The sequence below is a fragment of the Scleropages formosus genome, chromosome 12, assembly GCF_900964775.1.
Source record: "Scleropages formosus chromosome 12, fSclFor1.1, whole genome shotgun sequence".
Lineage (NCBI taxonomy): Eukaryota > Metazoa > Chordata > Actinopteri > Osteoglossiformes > Osteoglossidae > Scleropages > Scleropages formosus.
The window spans coordinates 12,171,564-12,190,359 of NC_041817.1; the positions used below are offsets into that span (position 1 = coordinate 12,171,564).

An 18,796-nucleotide genomic window follows, 5' to 3' on the forward strand; every position below is an offset into this window, starting at 1 on the left:
TAATGCAATGACACATTATTATGGGCACCAATATCTGTCAATTGTTTGCTAGCAGGAGGCTTGTTGATGCAGGTCTTGGTTCAGTCCTCCTTCCTTCTCATTTTCCCCTAGTATTCCTTTGTATTATTCTTCATTTCTTACAAAAACACAGACCTTTTCACGGGTTTCTGCAGTAAGATTAGATTTTAATTATGTTTGAAGGGAGAGGGGATAGACGTGCGCTAACAGAAGGGCTTCAAATTGCGCCGCTCCCTCCACCAGGGGGCGCACTTCGCACACCAGTTGTGCGCGAACATGAACCCCGACGAAGGGGTTTCGGAGGTCCTTCAAAAGGCCCGTGGACTTTTCTGTGGATTTTCTCTGCCAGTGAAGATCCAGCAGAAGCTGCAACATATTAAAAGGCATTTTTCCAATGAATATGAGTGCGCAAGAGAACTTCTTCTTATAGAATATTCAGTAACAAGTAGGAAACATCCAGGTGAAGAACTTGATTAGCAAACTATTTATTACATGTAATAGACATTCTAGACATATACATAATATACATATATAATTATGCAGTGGGTTGGTCCGGGTCCTGCTCTCCAGTGGGTCTGGGGTTCGAGTCCCGCTTGGGGTGCCTTGCGATGGACTGGCGTCCCGTCCTGGGTGTGTCCCCTCCCCCTCTGGCCTTACGCCCTGTGTTGCCGGGTTGGGCTCCGGTTCCCCGTGACCCTGTATGGGACAAGCAGTTCAGACAGTGTGTGTGTGTGTGTATAATTGCTGTAACCCGGCGTGCAAGCATTTTACTGTAATAATATTATTATACTCTTCTATATGGTAACAAGAGACAATAAGCAACAAAAAGGCAAAGCAACAACTTTTAAAGAAAATGCAAAAGATTAAAAACGTAAATGAAAGTCTTGTCTGACACTTTATAATGTTACTCACTGCTTAACAATAATGAATGAATGAATGAATGAATGAATGAAATTTAATTAATCCCAGAAAGAAATTCACTCTGGTTGCAGAGCATCTCGTGTACAACATGCATACACACACACACATGCAAGATGTATTTACATCAATACACATGTAAAATAACGCAAACATACAGTATAAATACGTAGAAAAAGAAACGTTAGCAAGAGAAATGGGCAGAAAACGAAACAAACGCGTTAACAAGCGGATGAACAGGCAGCAGAGAGGGTTGGAGTCAACTGAAGAGAGATGATGTGCGAAGTAAGGTGGTGCAGCAGGATCATGTACTGGGCCACAGAAAGCAATATCTGCATTTAAAAATGACAACAACAAATGAACATCAGAATAAAGCAACAAATCAGACATAACACTGATTCAAATATCGATTAAAAAAATATATATAGCAGCATGAATACCCTCCCGTTAGCATAAATAAAGCCTTAATTAATAATGTCACTCTGAGCTGAAGAGAGTATCTCGTGTCTAAGTGTGTGACGAGACACCGCGCCTTATGAGCAGGGTGTCCACGATGTCGTGTGTAGGGTGACATAGAAAGTGCCCCTAGAAACTTAATTTCTTTATACCATAACAGTGTGCAGGAGGATGCCTTGTCTCACATTCCGAAGCCCAGTGACCGGCGCTGGAAAAACGCTTAATATAATAATTGCTTATTATTATGAAAGTATAACATGAAAAAAAAAAAAATCTAGAAATAATATTTCTTCTGAGAATTATTAAAATATGTTAGTGCTGTCATTGTCATGCATAAAAAATGTCTGTGGGATTTTACATTATTTTTAGGCGACACATGATGTATGATGTATACTGCTCAGCAGACGCCCCAGGCCAAAGCGACGTACATCTCAGAGAAAATACAACGAGTGCATTACATCAGCAATGTTTCGTCTCTAAACCCGTTACTTTTTTACCAGAAAAATAACGCTAATTCGATTACCTCACAACTGGAATTCACCAAACGGAGAGAATTAAACCCCTTGGCGAGGGATGCAAAGCGTGTCACGCAAATACCGCACCTCATACACACGCCTTCGACTCGAGCGGACACGCTGCCCCCTGGTGGCGGAAAACAAAAGCGCCTTTTTCCGAATATTTACAATCTCTATAGTAACCGAAAAAAATGGCCGCGCGTTGACGGCACACGGTCAATACAGGGAATAAAGAGTCTATTTTTGCTCACACTTATAAATAGTCAATCCACAGCAGAAAGTAGTGCAGAAGAGATTTAGTGTTTTTGGCACTCCCGCTAAAGGGTTTTCTGTTCTAATAGTACTTCTTCTTATTGTTGACACCGTTTTTGTTTCAAAGATGAGTGAGTCCCAGACTCGCATTGTCCATCTGCGAAAAGGACGCGGTTTCAAAGGGTACAGAAAGCAGAGGACACACGACTATCTCTACGGTAAGCGTGTTGAATTGCGTTGTGCAAAATTTCCACACCGTATTTCTGTATATGCTCATTTATTATGAACAGTCAGTGTCACTTTTTTGTGAACAGATCCCGTGTACACTTTGTCTGGGGAAAGGGATCACACGAGGACCAGCCTGAAAGCTTATTCCTCTCTGCACCGGCTGGTTAGTAAATCAGATGCTTTTCAAATAATCTTCATAATTTCATCACTTTTATTTGCTGAAATTCAAGCCATGGCTACTGCTTTATTGTTGTTAAAAAGATGTCGCCTATGTTAATTGCACAGAAAAAAAGAGCGTAATATGTCCTTCCTCATCACCATCCCTGTTCACATATTCTCCACTTAGGAAAAGAAAAAAAAAGTGGTTAAATCCAAGGTGTAAAGAGGTCCAAACAATCCTAATTTGTCCCCCAGTGTGTGTATGTACCATGGGCTGGTGAACAGGTTTTTCCCCGAAAGGACATTGCTCTACCACCACCACCCCGCACCTCCCTTAGATTAAGTAAAGTAACTACTACTGTAATTTTATGAGTCCACTCCAGGTGTCCCCTAGAATTGTCACCAACATTAAACAGCTCTCACTGTTGGTAATATTTTTGTCCCCCTAGTACTTAAGCTGTTTACGCCACTGGGTTGAATTATTTAACAATTGTCATATTTATATTAGGCTGCATCTGTGTTTGTATTATTTCCTCTCCGATTTAATGTATGTGCTAAACACGTAAGTTTATGTGCTGACTGTGTTCAGAAAAAGGTTCCCGAGTATGAGAACATGTTCAGCAACCTGCCCCACTACCCGCACTACACCCTGCGTGTGGATGCCAATGACCCTGTGCCCGCGTGGGTCGAGCGGCGCTGGAGGGGCCGCGCGGAGGAGCGGAAGGCCGCGCTGCAGCAGCTCGTGGGGTCTGCCTCCTACAGCGTATCCACACAGACATTCCTTGTCCTCCTCATTTTCATTTGTAGTGCACATGTTCTCCAGTATGTGACACTTCACCTCACCGCACGTCGTCTCGCCATAATTACTGTGCGTTTTTTGCTCCACGTTACCATATTAGTGCCATTAGTGTTGGGACCCCCCACTATTGCTCTTCTGTTTTATTGTCCTACAGCATCAATCCAGCGGTCCATTGCATCCAAATCGGTGCCCAGGATAATTGCAAGATTGCAGGGCAGGACAGATGGAAGTACTTCAAACGGTAGGAAAGCTGTATTGTTGCTGTATGTGCTGTATGTTTTTAATATGAGCATTAATTTTTTTCATTTCTGTTTTACAATTTTTCATTTTCCTTTCTCTCCCCCCAATTAGTCCCCTGGTTCCATTCTCCTCACAGATCCCAGCAGATGTGGTGTTTACTCTGCCGAAGTGAGTTATCCTTTACGGATATGCGCCTGGAGCCCTAAACTCGCATTATTTTTCATCTTAGCACAAACTTTTATTGAAAACTATTTTAAATGCTAATATTTTACTGTCTGAAGCATTATTTTAGTTATAAAATTAAACTCATTGCCCTCCTGGAATGTCAAGCAGGATCCTTGGACCCAAATCCCGCTCCCTCACCTCTCCTACACCGCCTAGCAGGCCAGACTTGTAGTTAAAAGATCGTGATCATGTGGTGACACATGACAGAGTCCCGTCTCTCCCGCTACAGAGGGAATGCCTATTCTTCCTCCGACAAAACTCTGGAACATCCCCAGACTCCGTTCCAGCAGACAGTGGGGGTGCAAACCGACTATCGGGAGAGCGAAGCGCAGACCGATCCCTACACTCCTGATTATGTAATACGGCCCGGATCTGCTCCAGAGCTACTGACACTGGCTACACTGACATGGGGTGCGTGCAGGTTCCTGACCCTGTCCGAAGGAGTGTTTCACCCGCTCACACTTTCTTCTCAGTGTCTCACTCTGATGTTCCTCACCTGCTCACACTGGTGCAGTAGAGACACGTCATGTCACTCATCGAGAGACCCAGCTGGGACAGCAAAACGTCACACTGACTATAATAACAGTCAAAGCTTGGTGCTTTTGTGTTTTCTCATTTTACCCTGTTTGTTCCCTGTGAATGAGTCTCTAACAGCACAAGCTTTGGCCATGCAGTGCTATAACTGGTATTTCATAAATGAAAGTGTTGAATGTTAAATGCTCGTCAGTTATTATGAGAGGAAGGGAAGCATTTGTTGGGACAGCGTGGAAAGCCAGACTGACAGGTTTCTCCCTGTGTTTGACTCTTAGGCCGTGGTCTCCCTGTGGGGCTGGCAGAGGTGGAAATGATCGAGAGGGCGAGAATGAAAAGGGCCTGGGAGACCACACTCCCGCCTCTTCATGACATCTCTCAGTCGGATAAAAGGAGGAGGATGATGGAGGAGATGGAGAGGAAGGAGTGGGCCTTCCGCGCAAATGAGATACAGAAGTAAGCGGGTTTCCTCTGATACGGGGGGGAGGAGTAAGTGATGCCTAGTGTTGGTGGCGTTATGGGTTTGTTGCTCGTTACATGAATGGTATTTAGTTTCATTCCTACTGTTTCTGTATGTATTTTTCACTTTGCTGGTGAGCGTTTGGCCCATGTGTGGTGGTTCCAGCAGCACCTCCTTTTTCTCAAATGTACCTCAACTACCCCAGACTGCAAGAGATGCGACTGGCCCTCCTGATGAGGCTCCTTCAACAGCGGGAGAAGAGACAGCACGAGGCCACACAGAAGCGTCTGGAATTGTTCTTCTCCCAGCGACAGCAGGATACAGAGGCCAGGATCAAGAAGATACGTAATGACTATGCGTCCTGTGAGTGTTGGGCCTGTGAAATTCCCCGTCGTCTCATCACCGTTCCTCTCCTTGCTTCCGTTACTCCCCGCAACGCCCGGGTGGTCAGTGCGGCCCAAGCAGAATTCCTGCAGGTTTCTGAAGTTGAACAAAAGAAACATTAAGAAATCTGGGGTTGCTATCACTAAAGATTGCTTATTTGTTGTATTTTGTACACATATACATTTACTGACTTAGCTAATGCTTTTCTCCAAAGCAGCTTACAGTGTTAAGCTAATTGCAATTATCTACCCATTTATATAATTATTTACTCATCTATATAAATATATTTATTTCATACTCTTGTAGTTTGTGTTTGAACCTTTGGTCACTCGTCTCCTATTTATCCTACTACATCTTTATTGATAAGGAGCTCTGAGTCACCGGGTTTACCTGCTTTTGGCTTAGCTATCAGAAAGCTGATAGCCAAGAGGAGGAACGTGGAGGGAAAATTGGAGCGGCGTGACATTGTCAAGGACTACTCTGACTACGCGTCACAAGTATACGCCCCGCCCTCCCACCTTGGGCTGCTCCCCGATCCCAACTCAAAGGGCAGTGCGGTCAACAGTCGCTTCCTGGGGAGCTACCAAGGTTGGCCACTGTTTTTTCACATGAAACATAGAGTATTTCCTGGGTTAGTGGTCGTCCCCCATCCTCAGTAGATTCCTTGCACAGTCACCCCTAAACTTTCTTCTACAGCCATCCTGGAGCTGGAAGCCAGCCTGCCTGCCTCAGTCACACAGCCCCGCATTTCTTCTCCGAAGGCGATGGCCAGCAAAGGCTTTGTCACGCGCGCTGCCCGCCACAAAATGGAGCTGACCAAAACGTATGAGGTGCGCATTGTTGATGCCTTATGCGTTTCCACACTGCTGATGGGTCCTGCCGCAGATGTGAAACTGCGAAGATGGAGGTCTGAAAGAGGCCAGTGAGTACAAGGTTGCAGTCACCATGGTGATGGCTGGTTGCTTCCATTCAGGCACTGAAGGTGAAGAAGGAGAAGACTGAGAGACCACTGCGGTTCCTCTACAGGACGGAGAAGGCAGTTTCTCGCCCCCCAACTCCCGTCGTGGCAGTCTGCCCTGAGGTAAAATACCCTTCATTCAACAAAAATCCTAAAACATGTCATGCATATGTAACCCTAACCTCAGTGACACCCGTTGGAAAACAGAGAAATTCCGACATACTGTATAACCTTTAGGTGAGCAGCTAAGGATTCTTGAAATATTACACATTAATATGTGACCTTTGTCAAGGGACCTTCATGCTGTGTGTCTTGACACGCGCTTGCTGTTCCTTTTTGTCACTTTGGTTCCGCTCGTCTTCTGCACCCTCAGGGAGATGAAGAGAAGGAGCTGGCAGTCATTTTCCTGCAAAAACTGCTGAGAGGGAGAGCGGTTCAGAATATGGTGAGTTTTCGAAGGGGATGGTTGGTTTTGGGTGCAGAACATGGTCATTCGTTCACGCAGGTACAGTACATGACTCCTGCAGTCGAGCATGAAGTTCAGTGACCGTTACACCAGATGGTGTTTCATTCACCGGTGTTTCTGTGCGGCTCTGTGTCTGTGCACCTGCGGGTGTGTTTGTGTTTCTCAGATGTTCGAGGGAAAGGAGAAGCGCCTGGAGCTGATCCAGGAGCTGCGCACCACCCATGCCCTGCAGCATGAGGAGCAGGAGCAGCAGAGAGCTGACCGCCAGCTCACTCTGACCCTGCAGAAGCAGAGGGAGCTGCAGCAGCAAAAGGTGATAGAGAAGCAGATAGGCTATGATACTTTCTACCATGCTGCTCACATAGGCTCCTGGCATGGTCCTGGGGAAACTTACTGACGTCTCCATGTTCCAGGCATCAATGGAAGAGGGGCTGCTGTCAGGCGTGTCGGGCGGCATTCTGTCGGACATGCTGGACTTCTTGTCCAAGGAACTGGTGCGTCTGCAGGAGGAACAGCGGCTCCATGCACTGGAACTGCTGGCAGAGAGGGATCGTCGTCGGCGAGAAGCTGAGGAGAGTGGCCGAAGGCAGGTCGAGGAGAGACGCCGCCGTGAGGAGGACGAGATCTTCAAACAGGTTTTCCCTACGTCTGTCCCTGTCTGTTTTTCTGGTGTTCCGTCATTTAGACCCTACACAGTGTTTCATTCCAAACACCTTCATACTGCAGTCACATTATACATTGTGTTTTTCATTAGTTCGTATATAAGGTGTATAAGATTATAAGTCCAGAGACATGCTGTTCAGGTTCACTCATAGTGTGTGAGTGAAAGAGAGTGTGTTGCACTGATGTATGGATGAGTGACCCATTGTAAGTAGTGTATCTAGCTGTGTAAGTCACTGCGGTGAATAAGGTGTGTGGGCTGATAACACTACATAGAGTTCATTGGAAGTAGTCGCTTTGGAGGAAAGTCTCTGCTAAACGACTAAATATAAATGTAAATGTAGTTACACAACCGTGGGAGATTTTTCTGCCCCTTTCTGTTTGTTTGCTTTGAACATCTTCTAAATTATGACAGGATTGATTGTACAGTCTGTTGAATAGCAGTCACCCTTGATTCCCCAAGTCAGCATGGCCTACAATATCTATGAAAACCTAACGCGCTTTTCCAGTGCTATTTTATGTATTTTAATCCTCTCTTGATGTGCTGTATTGCAGGTGGTCCAAGTGCACCAGGAGACTGTGGACTTGTACCTGGAGGACATCATCCTGGGAACCATAGAGCAGACTGCTGATAATCAGGCCAGAGAGGAGATACATAAGATGGCTCAGGAGATCAACAACATTGCCTATGCTATGGAGGAGACGTATGTGAACCTATCGGAATATGGTTTTCCTGTGTCACTTTGATTTGGGTTTGATTTCAGCACTATGTCAACTTTCAACTTTCTCTTAGTGCAATGGTGGTTGTATCATGATGAATGACATGCTGTGTACCACACTCTTTGTAGTCAATTGTAACAGCATGTTGATATGTAACTGTAACTGTAATTGTATATTTGTGAGTTGCATTTCTTGTTTTCAGCCGCACCAGGCTGCAGTCGGAAGAGATTGTTGCTGAGCTGGTATACAGTTTCCTGATTCCTGAAGTGCAGAAGGCCACCATCAGGGAGAGAGGTAGGTTTTGACCCGGACAACTGGCAACTGAAAGTGCTTCACCTGTACAAAAAAAAAAAAAAAAAACAGTAATATTATTAGCATGAATTAGTCTTGCTAAAAGTGCATCCTACAATGTTGTGACAGTTCGTTGGCATTGCTGCAATCCTTTGGCCATGCTCTTTGTATCATTAGTTTGAAGCCAAGGAAACTATCTGCTTGTATTTAACTCAGCTGTCTCAGGAGGTAATGGAAATAGGAAAAGTGCAATCGCATCATCCAAAACACATCCAGTGCTTAATCTTGGCACACTTGCATTGTGAAAGCCGCTGTCTTGCTCCTTAAGCAGGATGTTGATTTGTAAACCATTTCAGTCAAAAGGTCACCGAGATCATAAGAAAACAGGTTGAACTGGGAGTCAGAGTGAAGTATATTTTTACCTTTTACATGAGAAAGTGATATGTTGATATTGGGAAAAAAAAAATGAATTACAGTACATAAAGTTAAGTTGGGGCGACTTGTGGCATCATGGTCAGAACGGCTGCCTTTGGCTCCAAAGGTTGCTGGTTCAATCCCTGCCTCTGGCTGTGGTGCCCTTGAGCAAGGCGCTTGCTGTCATGCCCTCCTGAGCACAACGAGGATCACCTGCGGCAGATCAGGGGACGACCGTATAAAAGGGAGGTCTGGAGCACACTCACATGTGGAACCTTGTTCAGCCTTGATCATTGCTCTAGTGTGTCCTGAGTACCTACCTTTCCTCTTCCACCCATCCCCAACCCTGTTCTCCTGTCTCCTTTCCCTTCCTTCTCTCGACCCCATGGTTTCCACGATCTCCTGCTTATCTCATGGATTATAGCTTTCGGATTGTCCCTCTGGTTACGTTTGTACATCGGTGACCCTTGGATTGTTTTGTGACTACGATTTTTGAATTCTCCTTTTGAACCCTGACGCTCCACACTTGGGTCCGATGGCTTCCTTCCGGTGTGACAGCATGACACTTGCCCTGCGATTGCTCCAGTGCCTTTGCCCGGCTGTGTGCCTGGGTAGCTAGTTGTGGTCCTGCGATGGACTGATGTCCTGTCCAAGGTGTGCCCCCCCACCCCTTCAGCCTTGCGCCCAATGTCTCCGGAGCTCGGACCCACTGGAGAGCAGGACCCAGTCCAACCCACTGCGCCACCGCGCCCCTGAGTAAAAAAACAGCGTGATTGTGAAATTCCTGAAAATCTTTGATGTTGAGCAGCTTACGGTCTTCTTTGGTGCCCAGGTGTCATAAGACAGAAGGCTTTCCAGTAGAGTGAATGTCAAAAGAATTACAAGCAGACAGCCTTGTGGACATTAATTTGGTGAGGCTGACTCAGTTAATAAACCAAACTGCCTTTCTCCTGGCTTGAGGAATACACACACACACACATTTTCGGAACCGCTCATCCCATACGGGGTCACGGGGAACCGGAGCCTAACCCGGCAACACCGGGCGTAAGGCTGGAGGGGGAGGGGACACACTCAGGACGGGACACACCCAGGACGGGACGCCAGTCCGCCACAAGGCACCCCTAGTGGGACTCGAACCCCAGACCCACCCGAGAGCAGGACTGCGGTCCAACCCACTGCGCCACCGCACCCCCTACTTGAGGAATACCTCATCATGGTATTAGGCCCATCCCATTTAACAGTTATGTTTTGAATACTTGCCAATTTTCCTAAACCGTTGAACCTGGAGTGGGGCAAGTGGCAACCTGCCATGAAATGCTGGTATCAGACCGAGGCAGGTACCAACAGTGCTCTGTCACAGGAATACACATAATGTGCATCATGTGCAACAGTTTGACTGGAGTCTGAAAGTTTTCATTCCCTCTCTGGACAGTGCGACAGAGTCAACGCAGGCACCTTCAGGCTGCTCAGTTCATCGTTCATGGGGAGTCGGGGACACGTCCTGCCTCACCTTCTACTGGAGTTGCCTCCTGGCACTTGGAGGACATGATCTCTCGTATGGGAGTCGCTGACTCTGATACACCCCCAGGGCTTGAGCAGGAAGACAAGAAGTGACCTATTGCTGTGCGTGCTAGGCATTCAAACAATTCATTTTCAAAATTACAGCAAAGGGTAAGCGATATTGTTGAGCAAGAGCAAGAGGAAGAGATGCTGTTGTAAGGGAGATGCACATTTTGGCTATAATGAAGGGTATTTTCATGGAAATGTACAAGTTTCATAAATCGGTATATACCTCATGTAATTATTGTAATCAGGAATTTTAATGAATAAAGTTTCTTGTCAGTAACTCAAAAGACATTGTGAGCCTAAAGAAGTGTACTGGTTTAATAGGCAGTGACTTGCCACTAAGCATTCATGAGCACAAAGGTTTTTCTGTAGACAAAGATAAAACAAGAGAAAGACAGATTCAGTAATGTTAATTTGAGTTCATGTACAACCAGAGAAAGCAGCAAACACATATGTTCACTGGTTACTTCATTAGATACTCCTGATCACTTAAACATACAGCTCACCTCCACAGTTAGAAAGCCATGTGATTGTAATTCAGTATATAAAGTATACAGATAGGGTCTAGAGTTCCAGTTACCATTTGAATGAACGTTGGAATAGACGAGACATGACCTAAGTGACTTTGAAAATGGCATAGTTATTTGTGCCAGCGGTACTGGTTTCAGTATATCAGAAACAGTCACCCTCCTGGGATTTTTTTCACACTACAGTGTCAAGGGTTTACAGAGAATGGAGTGAGGGATAAATTAAAATCCAGAAAGTGGAAGTCTTGTGTGTGAGAAAGTCTCACTAATAAGAGGAGTTGGAGGAGAATGGCCAGACTTGTTAAAGCTAACAGGAAGGCCAAAAGTGCAAAAATAACAACCCAGTACAACTGCCATGTGAGGAAAGATAATTCAGAATACACAACTTGTCAAACCTTGAAACAGATAGTTTCGCTACTCTAACCTATGTAGGGTTCATCTTTTCAGCTCAGAACAGAAAGATGAGGTTCCAGTGGACATGCAGTCACTAAAATCGAATGAATGAAGAGTGGAAAAATGTTACTCGGTCTGTCAAACTGAAGTTTGTTTCTGCTTCAACTTGATGATGGCAAGGTCAGAAACTGGAATAAAAATTAAGAATCCATGGACTCATCAAGGGGGGCGCGATGGCGCAGTGGGTTGGTCCAGGTTCTGCTCTCCGGTGGGTCTGGGGTTTGAGTCCCGCTTGGGGTTCCTTGCGACAGACTGGTGTCCTGTCCTTGGTGTGTCCCCTCCCCCTCCAGCCTTATGCCCTGTGTTGCCGGGTTAGGCTCTGGCTCCCCGTGACCCTGAATGGGACAAGTGGTTCAGAAAATGTGTGTGTGTGTGTGTGTGTGGACTCATCCTCCTTGCTATCAACCATGCAGACTGGTGGTGGTGGTGTGATGTATGGGGAATGTTTTCTTGGAACACTTTAGTTTTTTTAGTACCAAGCGAGTATTGATTGAATGCCACAAAGAAAGAAGAAAGTTGCTGAGAAAGAAGCCAGTTACACGAGTACACAGTTGAAACAAAGCACACACCATCTTTGGACAGTTCCACAAAGATGATAGTGCCTATATTTTAAGAGAGTGGTCTGCAGAGTCCCCACCTCTTAAGCCAACAGCAATTTTAGGATACAGTAGGATGTGATGGTAGCAGAATAAATGCACTACCAAAAACCTGCTGAATCTGTGTGAAATTGTCAAGCCAGTATGTACCAAGAATGCTATGGAATGTCTTGAACACCTTGTTGCTGATATCATTGCAAAAGGTAATCCGACCTGGTTCTAGCTAGGTGTATCTAATAAAGTGGCCTTTGAATGCATATTAACATGCAGTGCAGCACAGTAAACGGCAAAACCATTAGGCATCGTAAGTGCACATTAACATTAATTATACAATCTCTGCTAGCTATAAAAAGATGTTAAGCCTTGTTTTTTCAGTGCCATGTGGTTCAATTCTGTCAATAGGAACAAAGTTGTTTCAGGACCATAAGATTCAGGATTATTGGTTTTCCTCGAAAGTTTGTGTAGATGACAGGAGTCTTTGTAGAGGAGTTTCCATTCTGGCTCTGGTGTCCATCAGCTTGACTTCTCCCAAGCTAAGGTAGCATGTGGACAGTGTACAAAGTGAAGAGATCAGTCATCTTCCCTTAAAGCAGACTGTTAATATTTTAATTTTGCCATTCATCAAAGGCATATCTGGGACATCCCATGACAAGTTATGGGACATCTGAACACCTTACACAGATGTCTGTCTGATGGATATACATCATGGTAACAACACTGTTCAGACATGATGCACTTTAATTTAATTTAACGAGGCAGCCTTTTCAAGAGGAATTACTGAAATAAAACCCAATCAAAAGCAGAATTTTGACTCTGACACTTTGGACAGAATTTAACAGTACCTGGATATCAATCATACAGTTGAGAACATTACAGGGACAAACAGAATATACACAGAGCCTAACAATTCAATCCAGCCTTTAAAGTACAGTCCTTAGACTTGGAGAAAGGTGGTGGTGTAGCGTCCGGACGGGAGTCCGACACGGACGCGCGTTGCTATTACGTCCAAACACAGACGAAATATATAATGACTTCACGTGCAGTGTGAGGTTAGACGTGTACGGTGAGTATTGTAAGACACTCGGTGGAAGTGAAACACGAAACACGAGACCAGGAAACACACACGGTGTTGGAACTACGGTGAACAGTGAAACGCTAATCTGTGAGTCTGACCGCAACCCTGAGACGTGACGAAATACCGGACAGGAACGATGGACCAGGACTGAAGAACAAGAGGCAGGAACTGACGGGACGGGCACTCGGGACTGGAACATGCACACCTAGGAAACAAACTGAGGGAATAAGATACTACCAATCGCCAACGAAGCACAAGAGAACTGCTGATTAAGAATCCGCGACTAGTTCTGCTCCGCTGGCTCCTTTTATACCTCCATGTCCTACGAGACTGTGAGGTGATAGGTAAGCGTTAGCTAGCGGCACTGAGTGGCGCCGCCTCTGACCAGGAGGGGCAGTGACCCCGTGGGATGTGACAGTACCCCCCCCTCCAGGGGCGGCTCCAGCCGCAGAACGCTGGCGGGTAGGCGGTCGCCCCCGCCGTCGCGGAGCAGGCCGATCTGGATGACACTCATGGAAGTCCTCAATAAGAGCTGGGTCCAAGATGTCCCGTGCTGGTACCCAAGACTGCTCCTCCGGCCCATAGCCCTCCCAGTCGACCAGATAGTACAGCGTACCCCGTCTCCGTTTGGAGTCCAGGAGGGCCCTGACGGAGTAGGCAGGAGAACCATCCACATCCAACGGTGGAGGTGGAGAGACTGCTGGGCTCTGCAGGGCGGAAACACAATGGGGCTTGAGGCGCGAAACATGAAACGTGGGACAGATACGATAATGTGAGGGCAACTGAAGACGGTAAGAAACCGGGTTGATCCTCTTCAGGATCTTGAAGGGGCCGATGAAACGGGGGGCAAGCTTCCTCGAGGGCAAATGCAGTTTGAGATCCTGGGTGGACAACCATACTCTCTGCCCTGGCTGGTACAATACAGTCCTACGCCTTTTGTCGGCCTTCTCCTTTTGGTTGGATACCACCTCCTGGAGACGGACATGTGCGGATTCCCACACCGACTCACTCCTCTTGTACCAGTCGTCCACAGCTGGCAACCCACTGGTCTCCATTGTCCACGGGAACAGCGGAGGCTGGTAACCGAGCACACACTGGAAAGGAGTTAAGTTGGTGGACGAATGGACCAGGGAGTTCTGGGCGTACTCTGCCCAGGGGAGGTATCTGCTCCAATCCGCTTGATTCTGAGCACAGTAACTCCGCAGGTAACGTCCAACCTCCTGGTTGAGGCGTTCCACTTGCCCATTAGACTGTGGATGATAACCAGAGGAGAGGCTGACTGAGACTCCTAAGCGGGCAAAGAAGGCCTTCCAGACCCTTGAGGTGAACTGGGGTCCCCTGTCCGAGACGACATCCTCTGGCAGGCCATACAGCCGGAAGACATGTTGGAACAGCAGTTCCGCGGTCTCCAGGGCTGTAGGTAGACCTTTCAGAGGAATCAATCGACAGGCCTTGGAAAAGCGATCTATGACGACCAATATGGTGGTGTTTCCATCAGAACACGGAAGATCAGTAAGGAAGTCCACCGCTATATGGGACCATGGACGGTTAGGAATCGGGAGTGGCTCTAAAAGCCCTGCTGGCAGCTGTCGTGGGACCTTGGCCTGGGCACATATGGTGCAGGCAAGGACGAAGTCTCGTACGTCCTGTTTCATGGATGGCCACCAGAAGCGTTCAGCGAGAAGCTTCAAGGTTCGGTTGACCCCTGGGTGTCCTGTACTTGGACCATCATGGGCCCAGTGTAGGAGCTCGGACCGAACAGTGGACGGGACGTATTCTTTGTCTTGGGGCTGCTCGTTGGGACCGGGTTCTTGACGTTGGGCTGCTTGGATGTCGTCCAATAAAGCCCAACGGATAGGAGCCACAAACTGCGTCGGGGACAAGATGGTGTCTGGCGGGGAGAGCTGAGGCGATACCTCGAACAAACGGGACAGGGCATCGGCCTTGCCGTTCTTGGAGCCAGGACGATAGGTCACCGTGAAACGGAACCTGGTGAAAAACATGGCCCACCGCGCCTGTCTGGAATTGAGCCTCTTTGCCTTCTGCAGATACTCCAGGTTCCGGTGATCAGTTAACACTAAGAATGGGTGCGTAGCCCCCTCTAACCAATGTCTCCACTCTTCCAAGGCCATCTTTATGGCTAAGAGCTCCCTGTTTCCTACATCATAATTCTGTTCAGTAGGCGACATCTTGTGTGAGAAATACGCACATGGATAGAGCTTCAGGGGACTTCCCTGGCGCTGTGAGAGCACTGCCCCTACCCCGGCCTCAGAAGCATCAACTTCCACAATAAAGGGCAGTTTGGGATCAGGGTGCTTCAGGATTGGGGCAGAAGTAAAACGCTTCTTTAGGTCTTCAAAGGCCTGACTCGCCTCAGGAGTCCAGGTCAGGCGCCTAGGGGCTCCTTTTAACAGGGCAGTCAACGGGGCTGCAACGGAACTGAAGTTCCTTATGAAGCGCCTATAGAAATTCGCAAAACCTAGGAACCGTTGCAGGTCCTTTACTGTCTTTGGCTGGGGCCATGACAGAACTGCCGAGACCTTCTGTGGATCCATCGTGACCCCGTTGGGTGTTAGGATGTACCCCAGGAAATCCACAGAGTGCACATGGAACTGGCACTTCTCCCCTTTCACGTACAGCTTATGTGCTGCCAGCTTTTGCAACACCTCCCTGACATGTCCAATATGCTCCTCACGGGACCGAGAAAAGATCAGGATATCATCCAAATACACTAATACTGAGCGATTAATTAGCTCTCTGAGTACTTCATTAACAAAAGCCTGGAATACGGAAGGTGCATTCGCCAGGCCAAAAGGCATGACCAGGTACTCATAATGGCCGAGGGCGGTGCTAAAAGCGGTCTTCCACTCATCCCCTTCCCTAACGCGAATCAGGTTATATGCGCTCCTAAGGTCCAGTTTCGTAAAGATGGTAGCACCAGAAACCTGTTCGAGGGCTGACGTGATAAGAGGCAAGGGGTGCGGGTACTTCACAGTAATGGCATTTAGCCCCCGATAATCAATACAGGGGCGCAAACCTCCGTCCTTTTTCTCAACAAAGAAAAAGCCAGCGGAAGCTGGAGAGGTAGACGGCCGGATGAATCCGGCTTCTAGTGCCTCCGTTATATAAGCCTCCATTGCCTGATGTTCAGGTTGAGAAAGAGGGTATACCCGCCCCCTAGGGGGTGTAGTGCCCGAAAAAAGATCTATAGCACAATCCCAAGGTCTATGAGGAGGCAGTTCTGCAGCCTTGTGTTTGCTAAACACCGCCACTAGATCTGCATATTCCCTTGGAAGCTGCAGGGGCAGATCTGCATTAGGGCTCTCTATGGATGTGGAGTTACAAGACGTCTCCAGGTGTTCGGGACACTGCCGTCCCCAAGACAGCAGTTTCCCCTCACTCCAAGAGATAATAGGGTCATGGGTGCATAACCATGGATATCCCAAAATAATGGGGTTATCAGGGGACTTAATCAGATAGAACCATATCTGTTCCTTATGGAGTGGCCCTACCTGCATAGTAACGGGCTCTGTGCGCTGCTCTACACGCCCCGACCCGATTGGAGCGCCATCAATAGCTTTAACAGCCAAGGGTTTGGGGCATCGGGCACAGGGCAAGCCCCAGGACGCGGCCATATCATGATCCATGAAATTCCCTGCAGCGCCACTGTCTACCATAGCTTTCGTCTGCTGCTGCTGGAAACCCCAGGATACTGTAACTGGTACTGTCAACAGGGAGGTATGGAGAGATACATCACTCACCAGTAAGTCGGTCCGTTGGGATCCACGGGGTGGCCGCACTGGACAGGAAACCTGAACGTGATCCGCAGCTCCACAATAAAAGCACAAGCGTTGCAGAAAACGGCGCCTCCTTTCCTCCTCTGTCAAACGCCCGTTACTGAGTCGTATTATTCCCTGTCTGACGCACTGTTCTTCGAGCCCTGCACAGCCGACAAGGTTGCGTGCTTGAGCCGGCTCACTGTCCACAGGGCTGTAGGGCACCTGAAAACTCTTGGTGCTGGGGAAGAACTGTCTCTCTGTCTTTCTGTCTGGGCTAGGGGGTGACTCAGGAAAGTAGGGCCCTGGGAACAGAGAGGCTGGACTGGGGATTGAGTATTCTGTGTAATTCTGGTTCTCACCTCTGCTACCTTGCAAAGCCTCCTGGAAGGGAACGGACAGCTGCTCAGTAGCGCTGATCCCATTGGTCTGCACAGGGCTCGTGGGCTCCGCGCGAGGACCCGAGGAAGCATAAAGACGATCAAAAAGACATGTCCGCCAATCATCATGCGTTTGCGAACTGGTCGGATCGGCGCCCCGCCCACCGTGACTGAGGAGTCGTGTCAACTGCTCCACCTGATCTGTGAGGCGGCTAGCGGCGTTTGTGCAAACCAGGAGTCGTTCTTGGTTCGCCTCTGTCAGATCCGCCAGCTCACGCCATTCCGCTGAAGTCATATTAGCTGGCGGATTCTTCTGTAGCGTCCGGACGGGAGTCCGACACGGACGCGCGTTGCTATTACGTCCAAACACAGACGAAATATATAATGACTTCACGTGCAGTGTGAGGTTAGACGTGTACGGTGAGTATTGTAAGACACTCGGTGGAAGTGAAACACGAAACACGAGACCAGGAAACACACACGGTGTTGGAACTACGGTGAACAGTGAAACGCTAATCTGTGAGTCTGACCGCAACCCTGAGACGTGACGAAATACCGGACAGGAACGATGGACCAGGACTGAAGAACAAGAGGCAGGAACTGACGGGACGGGCACTCGGGACTGGAACATGCACACCTAGGAAACAAACTGAGGGAATAAGATACTACCAATCGCCAACGAAGCACAAGAGAACTGCTGATTAAGAATCCGCGACTAGTTCTGCTCCGCTGGCTCCTTTTATACCTCCATGTCCTACGAGACTGTGAGGTGATAGGTAAGCGTTAGCTAGCGGCACTGAGTGGCGCCGCCTCTGACCAGGAGGGGCAGTGACCCCGTGGGATGTGACAGGTGGGACATTTAGCATCTGTATCACCAGACAAAGACCTGAATTGCAATTTGGATTTATGGGAGTTTCAACTGACCTCCATATCTTTGTGCTTTGACATTTACTATAGATTAGAATTTATTTTTTAACCCAATTTAGGGTTGCAGAGCCAATCTTGGAAACATATGGCACCACTCTCTGGTGGGTCTGGGGTTCGAGCCCTGCTTGGGGTGCCTTGTGATGGACTGGCGCCCCCTCCAGCCTTGCGCCCTGTGTTGCCGGGTTAGGCTCCTGCTTGCTATAATCCCACTTGGGACAAGCGGCTTCAGACAATGTGTCGGTAGGGAGCGTACACTCTATACTGGACAGGACTCCAGTCCACTGCAGAGCAATCACACACTGGGGGTGATTTCGAGTCACATGAAGCACATGTCTTTGGACTGTGGGAGGAAACACAATAGAACATATGGGGAATATGCAAACTGCACAAAGACTGAGGTAGAATTAAAACCTTGGTCCAAACTTTCAACCCTGGAGCCCTGAGAAACCAGCTTCTATCCCTGAATTTATTCTAACACCTTTGTCCAACAGGAGTTGCAGAGGTAACTTTATAATTATTTAGTTGCATATAGAGTACAATATTGTTACTATGAATTTTGAGTAAGTATTTCAGCAGAGTGGTTAGAGCTGTTGCCTTTGGACCCACAGGTACAAATCTCACCTCCTACTGCAAAGCTCTTGAGCAAGGTACCTAAATTAAGTAAAATGACCTAGATGCATAAATGGATAAATAATTATAAGTAGCTCAACACTGAAAGTTGCTTTGGGGAAAAAGTGTAAGTTAAGTGAATTAATTGGAGAAAAGCGTCTGCTAAATAAAATAAATGTTAAGTACTTGGTAA

The 18,796-nt window shown here is 47.5% G+C and overlaps 1 protein-coding gene across 1 annotated transcript; it reads left to right on the plus strand.

Moving 5' to 3' along the window:
* Positions 1 to 2,107: 2,107 nt before the first annotated feature.
* On the plus strand, positions 2,108 to 10,454 carry cfap91 (cilia and flagella associated protein 91). Its single transcript, XM_018744062.2, has 17 exons — positions 2,108 to 2,377; positions 2,474 to 2,550; positions 3,136 to 3,293; positions 3,500 to 3,586; positions 3,697 to 3,753; positions 4,040 to 4,221; positions 4,620 to 4,797; positions 5,007 to 5,164; positions 5,591 to 5,773; positions 5,882 to 6,015; positions 6,159 to 6,266; positions 6,517 to 6,588; positions 6,776 to 6,922; positions 7,023 to 7,244; positions 7,825 to 7,973; positions 8,192 to 8,283; positions 10,127 to 10,454. Exons 1-17 carry the CDS (start codon positions 2,287 to 2,289, stop codon positions 10,306 to 10,308), a joined length of 2,277 nt encoding a protein of 758 aa, XP_018599578.2. The 5' UTR covers positions 2,108 to 2,286; the 3' UTR covers positions 10,309 to 10,454.
* The last annotated feature ends 8,342 nt before the right edge of the window (positions 10,455 to 18,796 follow it).

Coding starts and splice junctions, on each gene's coding strand:
- cfap91 (XM_018744062.2), top strand. CDS start 2,287: ATGAGTGAGTCCCAGACTCGCATTGTCCATCTGCGAAAAGGACGCGGT. Junction 4,222..4,619: donor ACTGGCTACACTGACATGGG/GTGCGTGCAGGT, acceptor TTTGACTCTTAG/GCCGTGGTCTCCCTGTGGGG. Junction 4,798..5,006: donor CGCGCAAATGAGATACAGAA/GTAAGCGGGTTT, acceptor CAACTACCCCAG/ACTGCAAGAGATGCGACTGG.